This window comes from Erithacus rubecula (genome assembly GCF_903797595.1).
Source record: "Erithacus rubecula genome assembly, chromosome: 1".
Classification (NCBI taxonomy): Eukaryota; Metazoa; Chordata; class Aves; order Passeriformes; family Muscicapidae; genus Erithacus; species Erithacus rubecula.
Window position 1 is genome coordinate 87,419,805 of NC_136658.1, and position 17,642 is coordinate 87,437,446.

Below are 17,642 nucleotides of genomic sequence, written 5' to 3' on the forward strand. Positions count from 1 at the left end.
AGCAATTTCAGAAATCCTGAGTGGGACCAATCTCACAAATCTGCTGATGTCATGTTTTTTGGATATTTCTTTCTATCACAGCATACATCTTAATGTATTGTAACATACACTTCTCAAATCATGCATTTCCTTCACTCTTACTTTTTAACACAAAGAATTCAGAGTTTACAATTTGAAAAACAGAAGCTGAAAAAAGTGTTTTAAAAAAATAAAGCTAAGGTGCTTCAGATTTATAGGACAGGTCAATACAAACACTTAAGTAAAGGAAGAAAAACATTTGCCAGTGTTGCTGAATTGGTATCTGTATAGTAACAACCTCTTTATCAGGAAACATGTACTGAACACATCCCTATTAAATTGTGTGATGATGCTCTGAAAATTATTTCAGGGAAGAAGCAATTCACTTTTGATAGACATCCTGCTTGGGACCTTTTCTTTCTTCACAGTATATCAATTGTGACTGGTTTGCTGATGTGCTCACTTTTCACCAAGTAAATTGCCTGAGCCAAATAAATCAATTATGTATATCACAGGTATTAAATGGTAATAAGTTTGAGGAATGATACCTGAGGAAAAAAAAAAGACTATAAAAACTGTATATGAAAATTTAAATCCTAAAATACCTGATGTTTTACTTCCTTTGGAAAAAGGGTTTTTAAGTACAATCCAAATACTACCATTTACCACTCAGACTCTCCAATAATGTGCTTACTATGAACAGTGTGTATTTTCAAGAATCAATGAGCTAGCAAAGTTTATATTAAGATTCTTGAAATACATGGGGTTTTTCTGGCATGTATAAAACACGTTTAAAATACTCCCAAGAGCACAGCCCCAAGCCACACACCTTACACACCCCTGACTTAGCAGACTACACAGGTCTGTTTACATTTACAAGATCTAGGAGTTATTATAAGTTAAGCCAACTTACCCTGTGCTACAAAGTCCAGCCATGAACACCATTCTGAGAAAAAATAATAACTCTTCATTTCTGCTACTGAAATTCCTCTCTGATTCATCATCAGAGAAGAAAGAGGACCACTTTTCCCTTTCCCTGCTCAGAACAAACTGCCTTGAGAAGGTAAGAGCTTTTGTGTTACCTGAACTTTGTTCCATAAATACAACAGGTGGCACAAGATGACTTTACAAATATATTTTCCCCCACTAATGCAATTGTTCTTGTAATTATCTCTTTAATTATAGTGTTCTCCCCTCGCCACCCCACCCTGAATATTTACAGACTGCTGATACACCCAGTGTCTGATACAGTATATATAAGCATAAGCCCTTAGCATATTTTTGTTCATGCTAGGCTTTAACAAGGCAAACCAAAACTGTTTTCCATGCAGATATTCACAATGCTATCTAGAACTAGTCATATTGAATTGCTCACTCACAGGTACAGTTTATCCCTTCTGCTATGGATTCACACCTAACTCTTTTCATCTTTCTGATCAAGAAAGTGCAAGAGCATTTCAAGCAGGACGGGTCAAAGTCTCAAGCACAGAAACTCAAAATCTCAAATTAATCCATTTTAAACACCTTTATGTAGCCAGCAAATGAAGGTACGAATGCATCAAACAGTAAACACAGCCTCACACACCTGGACCTATCTAGCTTGGGGACTAACAATAATAAAGTTGTGGTGGCAGACTTTAACACTGACCAGAAATGTCAGTGTTTGGACAGGCTCCAAGCAGGCTTTAGCTGCACTGGAGCCTTCAGGTACTTGAATATTTCTGCTATTTTTGTGTGTTCAGTCTGACATTTCCTGCATCCACATATTTTGCTAGCCTGCCTGTAATCTAACTCCCTCTCTCCCTACAAGAATGCCCAAATATCCAACAGAAATATTCATACAGCTTCAGGAATCCCCTTGCATCCCCTTGGCTGACACACATGATGCACAAGTGCTCTTCTCTAGACTGTTCTTCACTCTGTGTGGTGGATTATTCAGGTTATGGATTAGCCAAACTCTGTCTGACCCACTGCAGAAACCTATTAGTATGAGATACTCACATTACAGTGCTGCTCACTGGACCTTTTTACAGAACTTCTTTGGATTGGAAGGACCCTGTGACACAGACAGTGTCCCCAGCCACCCATCCCTCACACTGCCAGAACTACACAGGAAAGCAGACTGTACTAGAGCTTCAGTCATCTGTCAGAAAACCAACCTGAATCCAGAGGGAAAAGATGCAGACTGCAGGATGCCTCCCAAGATACTCCCCATCCATAGCACACACAACACAGACTGAAGACAGATGTCTTTGGCACCTCCACTTGCCAGACTTGTTCTACAGCTCTCTACAGCAAGCTGACCTACTGTTCCCATTTGCTTAGAGAAAATGAGAAGGGGGAGAATCTCACAGCATGGTCTGTGAGCACTGTGCTGGGCTGCTCATCTCAAGGGGCCACAGCACCTTGGAAAATCTCCCCAGCTGACAGGAGACAGCTGTCCCCAGAGAAGACTGCTCAGAGCCTCAGCTTCCCAGGGCTGAAATCCTCCACAAACCCACAGCTGCTGTCCCACCTGCTTGCAGTCAGAGATGGATTCAGAAAACACAGTGCTGTCTCACAGCACTCTCTGTACCAGCCTGGCCCTGCCTGTCCAGGCAGGAGGGGCCACATGGCACCTGGTCCTCCCAAATGTCTGCATTCCAAAGAGCAAGTGTCACCAGAGCCAGGCTCAGCCAGGGTGAGCAGATACAGGCAGCACAGCCTGCCCTGAGTAAAAGACACCTGCAGAGAGCAGCACAATGGAGACTGGGGCAAGGAGGACAGATCCAACTGCCAACAAGCTGTAAGTAAATAAATCTGCTTTGTTAAAATGAAAATAAAACAGAGATGATTTGATGAAGTATGATGACTCTGGAAGCCAGCCCAGCTTCCCTTGTTAAAATAAATAAGGTAATGCAAAATCAATAAATGAACTAGAACATTTATTGTTCAGTTAAAGGTTTCTAAATTCTATATTAAATATTTTAACATGCAGGAAAAGGATGAAGTGACAGCAAAGCAAACATGCTCTCAGCAATTTCCAGAGACGCTAATGAAGAGAGAATAAAGCTTTGTGAGACTTGGGACAACAGGACAGAGCAGCTCAACTTTGTCACAAGGAGAAGAGACATGCATACATCAGGGGATTCATAGAATCACAAGCACATTTAATTTGGAAATACATTCTGCCAAAATTGTGATTTCACCCAGCATAGCTACAGGACAGAAATGTTCCCAGGTTGGAATAGCTCTCCCTTTCCACAATCTAAAACGTTGATCCACTTTCTGTGTAAGATTTGTCTGCAAGTGCCACTGAAAGCTGAGGTTTGCTACCAGGAAGGCAGGAAAACTCATATCAGTCCAAAAGGCCATAAACCAGCTTTGACCAAACAATGGAGTAATTCTCACTGGATGTACAAGGTTAACATTAAAAGCCTGTAATTGCTTTCCTACTGTCAACATAAAATGGGTAACAGGAAGGAAAGGAAACAGAATTTTTGCATACTTGAAGGCTTCAAACAGAAAAGGCTGCCACAGGATCAAAAAGAGTTTTGGAGTAATAACAAAGATGGGTGGGAGACAGAACAGACAGCTTCCCACAGAAACATACTATTTTCTGACTATACACACACACACCTCTAAATAGTGAAATGAAGATGTAAGACATGATTGCATAGCATTACGAGATTTATATTAAGGATCTTGGTCTAAAAGAAATTAGGCAAAAATTAGGAATATTATCTGTTAGACTGTGTTCAGTACATTAAATTTGTTTTTTTTCCTATGTAGTAAATGCTTAACCTATATTTTGGATTAGCTCCAATCCATTAATGAATGGTCAGCAGGTGCTTGAAACTGATAAAAACATAAATGTCATAAAATATTTGGGGAAAGCATTGGCTTTCATGGCTACACTATGAACTTGACTGTGTGAGTGCTACCAAGTGATAGTTGAATCCTACATGAAAGTAAGACTGAAATTTGAGGGGACCTTGTTTTATTTTGCTTTACAAGACAGCATGTGGTTAAAATACTACCAATTTTTTCCTGACTTTTCTTTACTGTTATTAACAGCAATTTACATCAAAACTTTTTCTACACTCAGCTGAATAGAAATAATTGTTACATTTTGGTGATTTACTAGTAAGCACTCCTAAAAGTACCAAATCTTGGCGTCACAAATACCCAGAACTAGTAAGTCAGGAAAGGTGAAATCTTTACATTTCAAAAATTATTAAAAAAAAAAGGTTTTATTAAAAAAACCCTTTTAGTTTTAATTCCAAACACCACAGATGACAAAAGACTCAGTGAGCGTAATACAAATGAAGGTGTAAGAAAATAAAGTCATCAGAGAGGCATTTTTCTCTTCATATTTTTTTCTAAGAGTAAGTGTCAACATCAAAAGATGAATACTGAAAGGCCTTGAAACTTAACAAAGGTAGCTTCATTTATGTTGATGTAGATTTCCAAATTAATTTTAAAAGAAACAAAAACTTCCCTTTTTTAAAGATCATAATAGGTCCCTATGTATTTAAAAAAAAAAAATCAAGGAAGTTTTAATTAATTACTGAAAAATCTTCTTCAGTTTATCTTAGCCAATTAGGGTTAACTTATTTCAGAGAAAAAGAAAAAAACAAAATGTAGCTTTACTAAATGAAGATTATATAATTATCAGTCACACTAACACATACTGTATGAAACAGATTTTGAGACTGAGTAAGTGGTGGCAAGTCCTAAATTTAGTACATTACAGATGTGATTAGAGGCTTCTTGATTTTTTGAGTACAGTTATAAATATTTTCTTCTGCATAAATAGGTATAGTTTTCAGGAGAGGAATACTTAAGCAATGTTGTTCTAAAATATAAAAGGAGGGCTGATGTAGAGCTTTCAAATCTATGTTACTTACTGTTATACACCTGGAAATGCAAGAAAAAACAAGGTATAATGTTCTTCCCCAGCAGGTACTGGTGGCAGAGAGTAACTATTACCACGACCAATACCTAATATTGATAAAGGTTTGTATTTTTTAACAGTAACAGTTGCTGGAACCCTATATGAGTATACTTTCAGAAAAAAAAAAAAAAAAAAAAAAGTTGAAAGAAATCAGTAACACAAATCCTAGGCTGCTGACTGCTCATATTTAACTCACATGCTGCCCCAGTTTAATTGTACCATTCTGTGTACACACACACACCACACTACAGGATCACATATACATTCACCTCACCAGAGCATATTTGATGTGGGTTATTCCTTGAGTGCCTTCTGCCATGAGAGGTTTGGAAGAATCTTTGTAGGATCCTAAAAGGACTTTCATGTCCTTCCCTTAGAAGGCGGCGTTGAGACATGGGTGAATCTTCACCAAACTATTCAGCAAAGGATATCAAAGATCTCCTCTGTAGAATAACTCTCTTCTAACACACTGAAAAATACTCTGATTTTGTTTTTAAATGTCAACAGAGGGAGAAATTTCTTTGTCAATTCAGATGATACAAAAAAATGATGAAAAAGGACGGAGTTTAAAGTCCTGGAAGAGGGTGCAGTGCAGTTATTTGTATTGTAAATGCTTTTCTTCAGGAACCAATATCTAGTTCCACTAGAAAGGAAAAAGAAAGATTGGCTGCATTTAATGGACTGTAAATATCAAGATGCTTTGTGTATGAAGCTGGAGTACCCTCTCAGTTCCTAGCATGCTGCACCCAGCAGACAGGACATCTCTCCACAGCTTCAGTCTCCTTTCACTGTGATCAGCACAAGTAAAGCAGTCACAGCTCCTCACACAAGCAGGTCAGACTAGCAAGGGACATTTTAAGACAATACAAAAAGGTGCAAAACTCTCTGTTTTTTTAGTGTTTTATCCAAAATAAATATATCCAAACTAACAGCCCTGTGCTGTTTAGGATGAAGAAAAGTCCCCACAGAACATCCAGGTTGTCAATGCACTCCAGCTGCACAGGGAGATCCAGCAGTGCTCATCCCAATAGCTGGTACAATCAGTCACCTCCTTCTTCACATCCTTCTCCTTAACGTGAGGGATGTTCTGCTGGTGCAAGGTTTCTCCTGAAGAAAGGCAAGTTGAACTTCTCTTTTAACTTTAGTCTTGATTGTAAGTTCACAGCTCAGCACTCCAAGGACAGAAATCTCACACTGACACTTGCTGCATTTCCTATTTTGTCTCAAGCACCTGGCATCCTTCAGGGACAAGTGCTGTGCTCATGCCAGCAGATTAAAAGAAAACACCATTGTGAATACAATGCTGTCAATTAGAAACTCCTCTTCAATTCATTTTCCAAAAGTTAGACTCCCATCACCAACACAACTCCTCTTCCTCCTGTATTTGCACAGAGAACTGAGCTCTTCAGAGGCAGAGCAGTTTCCAGAACATGTGAGCAGAGAGGTCTTACAAGAAAAACCTGGGTTTTCCTGGGAGTTAACAAACAGCTAATAGGAAGGAAGGGAGGGGAAATGAATCCCAGGCTTTCTTAAAACATATCAGGAAACCCTACACTGTCTGCTCCCCCTGTCTCTCTTAGTGCAGGAGAGAGGAAATTGATAATGCTGCTTTACTTGGCAGTCAAGATTTTCCTCTCAATTCTGTTTAACTATGTCCTGTATGGCCACAGATCTGCCACAACCCAAACACATACCATTATGCACATTACCCTGAAGAAGTGTTTTCAAATATGATGTATCATCTATTGCTCTGAATGCAAATTCAAAGAGACAATCTTTAATTAAATCACACTGAAGTAAATATTAAATACCTTATTACTAAGTATTAATTTTGCATACACTGTGTTAAAAGAGGAGAATTGTTCCGGTCCTAGCTGGAGGAGGTTCAACTTTTGACATGAAATCATGGACAAATGTGACAATATTTAAATATGACAACCAAGAAAAATATTTTTTTAAAAATTAGGAACAGAGGAGTTTCATGCAAATACCGCTTATTTTGCAAATTCATTATATGAAGCAGATGGACTACTGCACATTGTAGCTGTGCTATATGTCAAAGGCTTTTCAAGCTTATTTGAGTACCCAGAAATTCACAGGAAGGAAGGACAGGAACAGCCTAGAGGTGGAACACCACCACAATACACATTGCCAATGTACTATACCTTCAGGGATTGAACAAAAGAGGAACTGAGGTAAGACACAGCAACCATATTAGCCAAAAATCTGCATTTTCTTGTGCTGCTTGTCACTGGGGACACAAAGAGGGAACAGCAACACCTGCAGAGACAGCACTGCAACATGTTCCTTGCTGAGTTTCCCAGTGGAGACACCAAATGAGGCCAGGAGATGTCTGTGGCCATTTGTCAGCCAGCAGGGCTTCCCTCCTACCTGGCAGGATAACTACTTGTTTGGGTATTTTGGGCCACATCAGCCTCATGACCTAAGGACCTGTTCAGATAAATCAAGTGGGATGAGGATGAAATTACTCATCTTCTCTCAGCAGCCAAACCTCACTAGAAAATGAGGCAGATAGGATAAGATAAAATGGCCATACTGCACCAGGAAGGTTTAGATTGAACAGCAGAAAATATTTCTTCATGAAAATATTTGACAGGCACTGGATCAGGCTGCACAGGAAAGGTTTAGTCACCATCTCTGGAGGTATTTAAAAAGACATATATGTGGCACTTAGGGACATGGTTAGTCATGGACCTGCCAATGCTGGGTTAACAGTTGGACTTTATGATCTTGAAGGTATTTTCCAACCTACATGATTCTCTGATTCTATGAAAAGTGACTCTTTGTCCCAGCGGTGCTTTGAGCGTGTGATGACACCAGTGGCACATGCTGAAAACCTCAACAATTCGTGTAGAGGATTATTACAAGGAAAAATGATGTTCTCCTTTCTTCACATATCAAATGCATGCAGAAGATTGATGACTTAAACTGTAAAGTTGGTAAGTGCACACAATCCTACTGAAATCTAGCCATTAACTACATCCCTGTCCGCAAACAAGCTTTTAATCTTCTTTCAAGCACTCGAATTTGTGCCTAGAAGCAAAGAAATTAATCACAACAATGGCTATGGTAGTGTGCAATCAGAAGGAAACAGATGGTGTAATGCACTGTTTTCCAAACAGCAGCAGCTTCTATCTCCAGGAAAATTAACTGAATATTTTCCCTTGCTGCTGGCATTACTGTAACAAAAGCTCCTATTTGAAGGACATCTCTGCTCTGCACAGCATCAGCAAATTACACCAGAGTTTATAGGCAGCAATATCCTTTGAGTATTAGTTGGCAGAACCAACTAGACTGCACCTTTATCTCATATCACATAAACAGCAACATTCAGTGGGTAACACCCCTCCAATTATCTTTAAATGACTGCAGACAGCCTGATGGAATCAACACAATTATAGCAATGAAAAAGGGCTTATTTTTCGTCATGCTTCATTTCCAGGTCTGTTTGTGACCTCAGGCAGAGTGTTGCACATTGACAAGAGAAGCAGCCACACTGATTTACAGCTCTACACTCTCTCTGATTTCTCTTTTCCCAGGGACTCTCAAAATACTTTGGAACAGTAACTTCAAGTTTTCTTGAGAGTCATTAAATTAAGATGCCATCGCTTTCTTCACCACTAAAGGTTCCTACTGCTCCTTTTGATCTTTTTGTTTGTACAAGTGCCTTATCTTTACAGGACATCTCAAATACCCTACTGTGATTTTTCCTCCAAATCCTAACAATTATTTACAGGCCCTTCCTTACATCCTCACATTTGATGTGATGCTGAAAGATTAACATCAAGGAGCATGTGTCCCTCCTAACTGTACAGAGCAGGAGGCTCTGGCAACAGAATCATCACTGTTCTAGAGGTTTTTCTAAATTTATTCAGTTTCTCCACACCTCTTCATATCTCCAGATAAGGCATTGCTATTTCTCCTATTGTAGGCCTCATTTTTCAGGGAAAAGAGTACATCTCTCAGACAAGAAACATGGCACTGTCATGCACTCCAAAATCTCACCACACACATAGGGCACAAGAGTCCACCTGTGCAATCTGTGTCTTCCACTCACCACTTGTTCTCCCTGGAGTTGTGGCAGGTAGGAGAAACTCCAGATCAGAAGTGCCTTCACATCCCCAGTAACAACTCAGAGGGCTGCAGGACTGATCTCACATGAAGAATATAAAAGACTGAAAATTACATAGGAAACTGCATCTACCATACACACATGCAGAGCTCAGAAATTATTGTTTCTTGGATTAGTTTCTAAAAGCATATATAAGGACACATACAAGCTAAATCTTGTCCTGAGGATCTTCCAGCATCTTGCAGTAAGAGTGGAAATGAAATGAGGGAGAAGAAAATGTTGTTTAAATTGTCCTCTTTAAATCACATGTTACCAATTACATCCTGCATTCTTTTCTTTTTTTTTTTTTTTTTGAGAACAGTCCTACAAACAGAAAGATAAATTAAACCCATGCTACATTATAGTACAGACTGTTTTGCACACATTAAAATGTGATATACAAGTTACTTCTAATCTGAAATGTAAATTGTTTTATAGAGTTGAACACCCACTCAGAATTAAGCTACAAGAGTGAGTTACAAGAGTGAATTAGGTTAGTTGTCCAAGCTTAATCCTAACTGGATGTATCTGCTCAGAGACAAACCACGATTGTAATAAGCATCAGATGAATATAAGTAGATCAGGACTGAGATAACTGGACAGCTTGCATTCTATTTATACTTGCACATTATGCTGCTGAGCCACTTGTGCTAGTCTTTCTTTACAGCAGAAATATCTCCCCCAAAAAATTAAACTAAAATAAACCTAATACAGAGTGTTTCATAATTTAAATGTACAGTCACAAAAAAAAAAAAAAAAAAAAAAAAAAAAAAAAAAAAAAAAGAAGCAATATATGTTATTAGGGTCTCAATATTTTGGAAGTGTTAACACTTAACTGTAAAGATAACAAAAAGCTCTTAAAGCCTAACATCTGTCGCTCTAATTTAAATAATCTTATATTGTATGTCTGAATCTCCTCAGAGTTAGCAATAAATGCGACCCAAAAGAACAAGTTCCTTCACCATTAGCAACAGAAAATACTCTGAAAATTACAGTGGATCAGAGAAATAACTAGAGGAGAATGTCTCTTTATGATCAGCCACACAAAGTGAGGTTAACATCTAACAAGACAGCACTTCCACTTTGTCCTTTAATTTGAGACCTTTCACTTTTGAAGGCAAATAGCAATCAATTTCAAAACTTCAAAGATGTTCTGTATATCTCTGCACAGAAAGAGAAAGGAAAGAGTAAGGAAACTGCACATATACTGACAAAGACCAGGAGGTGAGAACATGGGGAAAGCCTGAATAGTATCCAAGTGCCAATGCAAATCAACAGGTAAATGCCATTGTGATATTGAAGCCAATTATGCACCTGCCACCACCAGCTCACTCATTTACTTAAATTCTACCAGGTAAAATTACCTGGAAGGTGAAAATTACAAGTTGTGACTTAACAGATCTGTCAGAGGTATGAGGTCTACCTTTTTGGTCAGATGTGAAAGCATGTGAAGAACAATCTGCTCACATAGGAAGCTCCAGGGAATTATCTCAGCGCTAAGATTGATGTGGACCCCTATTTTCACCCAACCACAGTTCAGCACCCAACTGCTGCTGCTCTATGAGCCCAATGCAAGGGAGGGAGGAGACCATGGCAGTGGGGGCTGTAGAGAATGGATTTTCACAGCAAGACAAGGAGAAAGAAAGTGATGGGAGACCTTTGGTGCCTGCACACTATGGAGTCACTGCTAGAGAAAGCTGCTGCTGATAATCAGATAAAACAATTGGCAGCAGAGAGAAGTGGCTCAAAATGGTTTATCAAATACAGTTTTATTCACTATGCCCTATAAAGCTACTGTTGTTCCAGGCTTATCAGCCATTCCTTGTGCACACACCCTGAGGCACAGTGGTCGTTCCCATCAAGCTAATAATCAAACTCAGGGACTCAGGATAAGTGGCTGACTATATATTGAGTTATGCTAGCAAAAGCTCTGTTCAAAAATCACCTGCATGTAATATGTGCATATACATGCCTATGCAAACACATATGAATGCACAGAAATGAGTAACACACACAATCAACACCACTGACTGACCTTCCAGCAAACAGAATAAGCTGGGGAAGAGAGAACCAAAAATGTGACATGGAAAAACTCTGACTGGCATTTAGGAATCTTTGATTACACTCAAACTAGAATTCTAGCTCAAAAGCTGTATCTTTTAACAAGTGCAGCAGGTACACAGTACTTTCCCATCAGGTTGAGTTCTGGCAGAAGCAGGCAGAGAAGGGATTTGAATGCATTTACACTCTAGACAGACACTGCTGCTTTCCCCAACCAGATCTGCTGCATTTGAGATCAGCAAACAGCTCACTGATGAAACTTGCACTCCCTTGTTTCTCCGAAGGAGTCAGAGCACCTGGGGACACATTTCTCAATTGTTCAAGAGGAGCTGGTTTTGCTGAGGGCCAGGAAAATGCAAACCCCATGATTTTGAGGTCATTTCCTGCAGATGATACATTTGACAACTAAGAAATACGAAACACTGTACAAACCACTGCTGGATCAATGCACCCAGACATCTCCCAGCAGGGGTGGGCCCTGCCCACAGCTTCAGGTGTTCTCAATAATATGTGTACAGAGGGAAACCACTGCTGAGCACCTACACAAACAGAGGATGTTGTCTTGCAGTGCTGCCACAGGCCAGGAGCACCCTACAGCCTTCAGTCTCTGCTACCCTAAACTTCCTTCCTCTGAAAAATTTTCTCTGTTGCCACATGCTTTACACCCAAGGGATCCAGAGTTCAGTTCTCACATCTTCTCCTATCAGACTTCAATTCTTCTACACTTTTCACAATCCTCTCTTAGTCTGCTCATGAATGGGCTATTAATAAAATGAGAGTTTTCAGTTGAGTGGCTGCTTTGAAATTTTTCTGCATGCCCTGTTACACCAATTACAAATGTATATGGCAGTAATCCACTCAGCACAGAAGAAGTGGTGCCATTAATACTTCACAAAGCTTGTATGCAGCTGTAAGTAATACCTTTCAGGGACCTTTCAAAAATGCTGCAAAAATCCCTAGGCTGTAACAACTTCATACAATTTTTCTCAGGTTACTGTTAGGATGCAGCACAGCAGGTCATGTACTGCAATCATCTGAAATGGTTATAGAGATAAATCACATAAGTGTTTGGAGAAGGAATGAGATTTTTCATAATATTAATGAACATTCATTAACTGTTGATTTTGATGAGACTCATGTCAGCCTCTAGTAAAATAGGATTTTTCCTGTGTACAGATAAGCATGCTTAATTGAACTGGGATGAAGGGATTTCTGGTGGGATGTTCAACAGTTTCCTAGATAGTTAAAGTTTTAGTTTGTTCGGAGTTACTTTGCCTCATTCTGCTTATCAGCTACTCAGTTTTAACAGACATATTGTAATTGCACAGTCATAATTAGAGACATGGAAGCAAATATATCTAAACAGAGTGAGAGAGAGACCAAGGGTCTTCATCTGGAGTTGCAAAGGGTAAGTCTGTGCTTTGGCTGAGCAGTGAAAAGTTCTTTGAGAGCAAAGAATCAACAATTTCCTTCTGCAAACCTAAAATAAATGCTGTATGATACGCACTAACTATACTGTAACCTTTAAAAAAGCTGATAAAATCATTCCATCTCTACCAACAAGCACCAACACTGAGTACAGCCACAATCACACAGGCACTTTGACCTGGCTCCAGTCTGCTGCCAAAAGGAGGATTCCTGCTCCCAGTGGCTTTTTGCTTCCTTTGTGTGGGTATTTATTTGCATTTGTGCAGCCTAATAGTGAATTATGCATGGATATGTTCCAGGTAGGACAAGCAGAGGCATATGATGTGGTTCCTGGTTGAAATAATCAAATATGATGGTACACAAAGGGGCATGTGGAAAGCTGCTGAAATTGTATATATCTATTGATTTCCAGGTTGGGTGTATTATTTAATGAATATTTCCTAAAATAGTACTGCATAACATGCTTGCTTTTGGATTCTTCAACTGAGATATTCACATGATTTAATAAAATAGCACTACTGCATAAATAAAATAAAATAAAATAGCACTAATAGCATAAATAATGACTATTTAAGGCTGTACACTTAGAATCCAAATAAAGGCACAATGGGTAAATACATCATTTGGGTTACAATTGCCAAAGAAATTATTATATCAAAATGTGTTGAAAGACACTGAAGATTTTGTGAATTAAATATATGAAGTAGAAATAGCCAGTGATGAAATCATGGCTCCTCTTGACATAGTCATACAACACAGAAACACTGGGGAAAAAAACATTGTTAGTATGTAAGCTGCTGAGAAAGAAAAAGTCAAGACATTACCAAAAAATCATATGTTATACCTCAACCTGCATATTCTCTGATGTGGCTAAAGCCTGCAAAGGGCACAGTGTGGATCCCCATAGGTTAGAGCCATAATACCAAAGGTTAATCCCAGCTAACAGTCACTTTCTCCCTCTCAAATTTTTATCTCCTTTGTTACACTTAGATTGACAGATTAATTTTTTCCAGACATTCTAAATGCTGTCAGTAAAGACAGCACTGTGATAGCAGTTTTTATGTGTTCCTTTTTTAAACAGAAATGTTACACAGGCATGCTCTGCTGTCCATTAAGGATGTGGTTTTGGAAAGTCTGATCACCAATAACATTATCCCATTGATTCACTCATTGCCAAACTGACTTCATCAATCCCAGCTTGTTTGAGGAAGATGATGATGACACTGAAGATGGAACTACTGAGGAAGAGGGGCACAAGTGTTCCCACTAAAAGACTGATACTGAGGACTTGGTCTCAGGGATGCAGCAGCTGGGGTTTTGAAGGAGGAGCTCCAGAAAGCTGGCATCTCTTCCAGGTGGCAATTACTGCATCCACCATGTCACATACACTGTCCCTGTATTTTAGCCTCTGCACACATCCCATCCTCCCCACAGAAAAAGTGATTTGCTTCCCAAACAATATCCAGCATTTCACCTGGGTAGCTGACAACAGTTAGCCAAGCAGGATGTTCAGGAATCAGCAGTGGAATGCCAAACCCAAGGATCATCTAGGGAACTGGTCCTCTCCTTGTGCAATCCAACATAAATCTGGGACTTGCTCATAGGAGTATTTGTGATCACATTTGTGATCTGCAGGCCACCAGCACCAGGCACCTCTATCATATGTACAGGTCTGAACAGGATATTTTTTATTTTGTATCCTTAAATACAAGCAGGGCATCCAGAAAGCATTATGCAAACTGACTTTCTCCTTCAGATGAATGCACAGGATTCCCAGATACATCCCAGGAGTGAGAAGCAGGTAAGAAAGGAAAACAAGAAAAGCACAGATACCGCAGTTCACGTTAAATATATACAACACTCAAATATTTCAGAACATCCCAGCTGCTCTCAAGTCAAAATAAATCCAAATCAAAACCAAACTAGTATCAGAGAAAAGGCTGTTACTGAGAGAAATTTTACAGAACACAGGTTTAACTTTAGTTTATAAGGTTCTTTATTGAACCACAAATTATATTCTGCTCTGCTTTGCAGCTACATGCCTGAACTTTGCTGCTGTTCTGGATACTAAAAATATCTCGTCACATTTCCCTATATACAATCATCTAATTCTCTTAAAAACTTTAAAACAATCTGTGACAACTACTACAATACAGACTATATGAATATGGCAAAACAAAAAAAACTCCACAGTAAATAACTAAAAGAAACAACTGGCAACTATGAAAATTGACACAAATTTTTTTAAGTTGCAAGACCTAGAAGCCTTCATAAAGTCACTATGCCTTGATCTATTAAAGATCCATTTAGAGTGAGCTGCAAAATATTCTGATCTGCCACAATGGCACTGGAGCACCTGTACACCTTGCTGCAAAGGTTTTAGCCTGAGGGAAAACTTCTGACACTGCAGAATACCCCCAACATCCACCAGGCAGCAGGTCTGATGTGCCCTGCCTATGTGCCCAGGCACAGGAGATCCTGAACACCTCCAGCCTGGATCATTTCCACTGTTGGAGGCATTTAAGACTCAACCAAGCATGTCTCTAATAAACTGATTGGCTTTGAGCAAGTGGATGGATTAGATGATAGCCACAGCAGCCCTTTCCAATCTAAATTATTCTATAATCATCTGGTCCATTTAGCTCCCTCGCTGTTATCCAGTTGTGTTCACTGCTTTGATTCCCACAGAGGAAAAGGGAACCATTTTCCATGCCTAATTTATGTTGGTTGTTTCAATTTCCCAGTGAATTAATAATTTAGCAGAATTTTATCTTCCTCATTTTAGAGTTCTGTGAAGAGGCCAAGTGGTAAAGTAAAACATTAAATTATTTACAAGTTGTACACACATGCAGACAGATAAATGGTGCATCATATATTTAACAGTTGTTAGAAAGTACAAAAACAATAAGCATGACAGCTGAAGTCCTTTGCCTAAGGAGAGAAAAGTAATCTTCAAGTTTGTGTTAATTTTTTCAGACACAAAAAAGAGCTAAAGCAAATATATTTAAGGTAGATCCAAAGTTATTATAAACTTCAGAGCTACCAGATTAAGCAGTTTCTGTCTGCAAATGAAGGCTGTATTGCCCTGCTAGCAAAATTCTTCACAAAATGCAATTAAAACCCTGTTCCATGTTTTAGACAGATGGAATTGAGTAAAGCACACGTGTGCAGACCTGTCAAGTGTTAGCAGGTGATTAGGTTATCACAGACTGGGAGAATAAATTACAAATTCATTTATAATGGGTGGACAGTGCTATAAAACAACAAACTGATCCTAAATCCTCAAGTCTCCAATTACCAACCATATTCAGTTTGCTTGAATAAAAGATTATGTCTTCTTATTTTGGTGCTCAAGAAATAAAGAACTAATATTAAACTACTGAATTTTTATACAACTCAAAATAACCTCTACACGTGATGAAGACAAAGACAGCAAACAGAATCCTCATAATTAAACCTTTCTAAATGTATTTACTGCCTTATACATGCAGCTGAACAACTTCCTTCAAATAAAACTTAACCAGAAATAGGTTTGAAAAATGGAAATAATCTTGAAGTACCATGCTCTGAATATTATCTACAAATGAACAGAACAAAATACCACTACACATTTCCCCCCCGCTGTAACTTCACATTTTTTTAAAAACTGATTTAAAATATATTTCTTTCTTAATGTGCATATATTTTACACAAAGACCTTCTGTTAAAATTCATCTGGCTATCTGAACCCCCCCTTGCTCTGAATGCACACAGAGAGACACAGTCATTAAAGGACTGGCAGAACAAGATCTCCTTTCTTTTCTGAAGGGGGCCCTACCAACAAGGGACCTCCAAAAGTAGTCTTTATTGTTAGGTGCTGTGTGATGCAATTTTCTATAGTAGTGAAGATCTAGGATTTACTTCCTCCATGTCCTAACAAGCAGACACATCTCTTCTCCACACTGTATCAGCAATTTTCCATCCTCTGTTTCTGGCAGCCTGTTCTGGCATGTCACTGGCTGTAGGTTCAGCAGGAACCCCTTTGAGCATCATCCACAGCCAGAAGGTTGTTTTCTATTCACAGGGTGCTCAGCACATAAGCTGTGGTGTAATGACAGCAAGTGAAGGGGTTAAACAAGACATCATATTAAGAAATAACGTAATTGCAGTTTATTTTGACAAGGTTTGATGGTTTATGGGGTGCAATTTTTAATAAAGTATAAAACACAATGCCTTGGGTGAGAGACCTACTCTTCAATGACAAGGTCTCAAAGGAGCAAACACTGGGCAGTCATATAAACCTAGATGTACCTTGTTTTCTTTTCAGAATAAATCTCAGACCTCAATTCCATGGTTTAAGGCACTTTTCCAACTGAAAGAAGACATTTAAGAACTTGAATATATTCTCATCAAACTGCAACACAAGAATTGATAGCAGACACAAAGTATAAAATTATGTATCTCTCATATTAACTTTGCAAGTATTATAAATTAATAATAAAAGTTAATAACCAGTAAATGACCAAAATGTACTCAGATAACATTTAAGATTAATAATTTAACACTGAAAAATAAGTTTATTATTAATATAGACTTCTAAATGAAAAGACAAACATCTTATAAGTATGTTTCATATCAAGGCTAGAAAAACAGTGAATAGCTGCAACAACACTGTTTTTTTCTTGGGTAGAACAGGACTAATGGCAAATCTTAACAATGTTTGTAGCTCTGAACAGATGGCTTGGAAACAATAAAAAAAAGGTGTCTCATTAAAAAGAATACTTCTAGCTCTTCTTATCATTGCAGCTGATTGCTTACACGTACTTGAAAGTTGTTACTAATATAATGTAGTTTTGTCTCTAATTTAAGCAAACTATTTATCTGATTTCGGACTCAGCTAATGCAAATCTGTAAATTGATAAACTGAACCACAGAAAGAAAGAAAAAATGAAAGTCACAACAAAATGTCACTTTTTAGACTCAGTGTGCACACTCAGCTTTCAGCCTTGTGCCTTCCCAGATCACCATCCCATGACATTTGTTTCTTTGGACATAGTGCAAGGGGAAAATGCAAAGGGAGAGAGCCTT

The 17,642-nt window shown here is 38.6% G+C and overlaps 1 protein-coding gene across 11 annotated transcripts in view; it reads right to left on the minus strand.

The window, feature by feature from the left end:
* MCF2L (MCF.2 cell line derived transforming sequence like) overlaps window positions 1–17,642 on the minus strand; it is a 150,870-nt gene that overhangs the window by 89,028 nt on the left and 44,200 nt on the right. For 2 of the 11 annotated variants that reach the window (XM_079323015.1, XM_079323009.1), the window contains exon 1: window positions 5,229–5,360. The exons of 8 other annotated variants lie outside the window; for them this stretch is intronic. In XM_079323015.1, the coding sequence (XP_079179141.1) occupies window positions 5,229–5,349 (121 nt within the window). In that variant the 5' untranslated portion in view covers window positions 5,350–5,360. Of the gene's footprint in view, window positions 1–5,223; window positions 5,361–17,642 lie in introns of those variants that run through there. One more of the 11 variants, XM_079323013.1, reaches the window with a different exon arrangement.